Here is a 3,715-nt window from a genome sequence, read left to right on the forward strand (position 1 = left end):
GGAATCGTCTATCAAGAACAAGGTTTAATACTGCATTTCGTACGAACGGCAAGAAAAGCTGGCCCCAGAGAGAAATCTGACACGCCCACACAACAGGTGTCTCGAAGGCGATCTAACGCTGTCGTAACGCGGTCCATTTGCACGTCTCTCATCTCTTGAGTGTATTTTTTAATAACTGCAGATTTACAACGTCGTTGCCTCGGAAGATATCTGGGTCTCTAAAGAAGATCAACAACTTCTTCGTGCCTGGGACGAAACGTTTAGACCATGGAAGCGAGTTTTACAAAATATATTGCGTCACATTTTTTGTCATCACATTGATTATTTATCTGTTTCTAATGCCCCTTCGTATTTGTATTTTGGCTGGCAGCGGGAAGCACCTCTCATGAAAGTCAACCAGATGAGCGTGCGATAGCAGCAGCAAATATTGACGGTACGTTTTTGCGATGTTTTATTTCCACCGTGCTCTTCATTTGCCTTTCATGAACTTTTTTGCGTGTTTTGCATGTTTTGCATATCTTGATATATTTCGTTTTTTTTTGCAAGAATACCCCTAATGAAAATAGAATTCATACAGTCTTGATCGGCTAATAATCCCTTTTATCCCACTTATTGCAGAGATCCCAGCAACCGTAGCACAAGGTGGAGAGTCCCTCTTGGCAACAGACTGTGCTCCGATGGAAATCGCAAGCCATGACGACAAGCCCCCGGATGTTCGATCACTGCCGCCAAAGAGTATAAATTTCCAACGTACCACACCTCGAGGTCCTGTAAATATGCATGGTTTGAGAAATTCACGTGGCTGTCGTACGACTACGAACGGGACGTCATGGTTTGCAATTGGTGTCAAATAGCTCTCAAGGAAAGAGGAGAAAACGTTACAGCAGTGGAACTGTGTTTCATTCACAACGGGTTCAGTAATTGGAAAAAGGCAGTTGAAAAATTTCAGTGTTATGAGAAGAGCCCATTTCACTGCGTTTCCGCAAGCCGCCAACTATCTAAAGAAAAAGGAATGCGTGTAGTGCAGCTATTATCGCAACACAGCAGCAGACAGCAGGGGGAAGCTAGGCAGGCACTGCGTGCAATAGTGAGCTCGGTGCGTTACCCATGCCGCACAGGTCAAGCTTTACAAGGGCAAACAAAGGACGAGGGCAACCTCCTTGATCTGCTAGATAAACGATCGCAAGACATGCCTTCTTTGAAGAAATGGCTGGAGAAGCGAGATAGGTCGCTGAGCAGCGACATACAGAACGAACTCATAGAAATTATGGCGCACAGCGTTTAGCGAGGCATCATCAAAGACATCAGATGCGGTTCGTTTTATGGAATCAGTGCTGACGGTACCACCGACGTAACAGGCAATGAGCAGTTCGCATTTTCTGTGTGTTGAGTAGACGGGATAACACTGGAAGTTCGTGAGGAATTTCTTGGCATGTACAATGCACCACACAGCAGAGCCGAGACGTTGTATAAAGCCTTGAGGGACGTCATTTTGCGTCTGCGCTTGGACTTTCAGAACCTAAGGGGGCATTGTTTTGACAGGGCCGCGAACATGGCAGGCAGATTTAGTGGCGTGCAGAAAAGGATTACGGAATCTGAACCACGGTCAATATTTGTGCACTGCAGTAACCACTGCCGAGACTTGGCGTTCCAGGAAATCGCAAGGAACTGCGATGTCATCGGCGATGCTCTCAGCATTGTAAAGGATGTTTTCAATGCAATACTCGAATAGAAGAACAGGAAGACTGTTTATTCAAGCGCTGTGCTTCCCCCGGGTAATGATGCCGGTGGGCAAGATTGTTCTAGGCAGAACACCCTACTGATACAACTGTGTCCAACGAGGTGGACAGTAAGAGTGAAATTAATGAAAAGGTTCGTTGAGAACTATGAAAAGGTGCAGACAACTTTGTAGGAACTGGTGCATGCTCAAAGCTCTCTCAGTGGCAGCGGCAGGACAGCCTTGAAAGGATATGAGAAAGTATTAAAGATGGTCGAAACTTTATTGGGCACCAACCTTTCTATAGCCCCGTTTGGCCCGTGCGAGGAATTAGTGAGGACGCTTCTACGCCCAGTTTACCGCGCTGCAGGAGCAAAAGAAACAGCAGAGGCTCTTTGTGACCGCTTGTTAGGGCTGCTGTCTGACGCCTCATTTGACGTCCTCTAGCAGCGGACGAACTCAAGAGCAACAGAGTTAGGTCTAAAGGAACCTCGAGCGTCCAGAGTTTCGCAGCCGCCCAGGAGGCTTCAATTCACAGACAAATCTGAGGAGCTTGCAGCGCTTGACGGCAAGTCATTACAGAGAAAAGAGTTTTTTGCCGCTATCGATCGTATTACCACTGAGGTCCGACGGCGATTTGAACAGCCTGGCATGGAGCCGCTGATTGCCCTCGAGCGCATTTTGACTGACGCTGCTGAAGGTCGAAACTTCGCGTCAAACGACCTGCATGAGCTTTTAGGAGCACACGCTACAGATTTTGACACCAGCAGGCTTTCAGCGCAACTCGTGCTTCTCCCAACGCTCCTGCGTGACCAGAGTCCGGTCGCAAGGGAACGCATTTTACATATTCTGCTGGGGAAGTCTGCAGACATGCGTAATATGATGGACCAGGCTGTGCGGTATCTGGAACTCGCGTTTTCAGTGCCTGCGTCAGCTGCTTCAGGAGAGCGATATTTCAGTGCTCCGAGGAGAGTAAAAACATTTCTGCGCAATCGAATGACCCAGAGGAGGCTGACACACCTTCTCCTCCTCCACGTGCACAAGAAGAGATTTGCGGACCTGCATTTGGATGCCGTTATGAGAGAGTTCGTATCTAGAATGGCAGAACGAACAGCAACCTTCGACCTCCTTTGAAAACCTCTCCTGCCCAACGTCCTCTTCTCGTGCTAGCCTTGAAGCTCGTCAGTGTGCGACACTATAGCTTTGTACATAAAGCCTACTTTTATGTCTACTTGCATGAATATATTTGCCTCAGGGCGAGCGCGAATTCAGATATATTAAAAATGTTTTTTTTTCGCAGCTTTGGAATCCGTTTACTCACTTGCGTGGTCTGCGCAGGTTTCACTAATTATGAAATTTCCAACCATTTTTAAAGTGTATATACCAATTTAGAATAAGCGAGGATGCAATATGTAAAATTGAAACGGCTACAATGAAATAAAACATTAATAATTAATAAGAATAAGAAGTTTGCAGGAGTCAAGTGGATGCAGCTAGCACAGGACCGGGTTAATTTGAGGAATATGTGAGCGGCCTTTTCCCTGCAGTAGGTCTAGTCCGGCTGATGATGATTGTGATGATGAAGCAAAGACAATACTTGGCGCCCACTCTCAAAAACGTTCCGGAGTCCCTGCGTACCCTCTTTGCGAAAAGTAACCGAGCAACAGGCTTTTACTTCTCAAACGTATAACGGTGCATTTACTGCACTGCTAAAGGAGTCAGAATGTGAGGACAAGGGTTCGCGTTAATTTACACAGATTCAAAGCTTAAGAGCTGCCAAAAGTGCCTTTCCTATGCGGCTAAGAAACAAACCACTATTGCCCGGCTACTTTTGGCAAAAACGGTGCGTACCGTGCCCATGTAGCGAGCCTCCACCACCTTATGTGCGGAACAATCCAAAGAAGAAACAAGTTCCTTGGTAGCGACGTGTCGACCAACACCCAACACGACATATCGCCGAAGGTCCGAACCCGGTGCTAGATAAGCTTGAATAGTCAC

The 3,715-nt window shown here is 46.9% G+C and overlaps 1 protein-coding gene across 1 annotated transcript; it reads left to right on the plus strand.

Moving 5' to 3' along the window:
* Positions 1-2,368: 2,368 nt before the first annotated feature.
* On the plus strand, positions 2,369-2,851 carry LOC149354120 (uncharacterized). Its single transcript, XM_089577458.1, has one exon. It carries the CDS (start codon positions 2,369-2,371, stop codon positions 2,849-2,851), a length of 483 nt encoding a protein of 160 aa, XP_089433584.1.
* Positions 2,852-3,715: the final 864 nt, after the last annotated feature.

Source organism: Amblyomma mixtum, chromosome 3 (assembly GCF_055824585.1).
Source record: "Amblyomma mixtum isolate Tamu chromosome 3, ASM5582458v1, whole genome shotgun sequence".
Lineage (NCBI taxonomy): Eukaryota > Metazoa > Arthropoda > Arachnida > Ixodida > Ixodidae > Amblyomma > Amblyomma mixtum.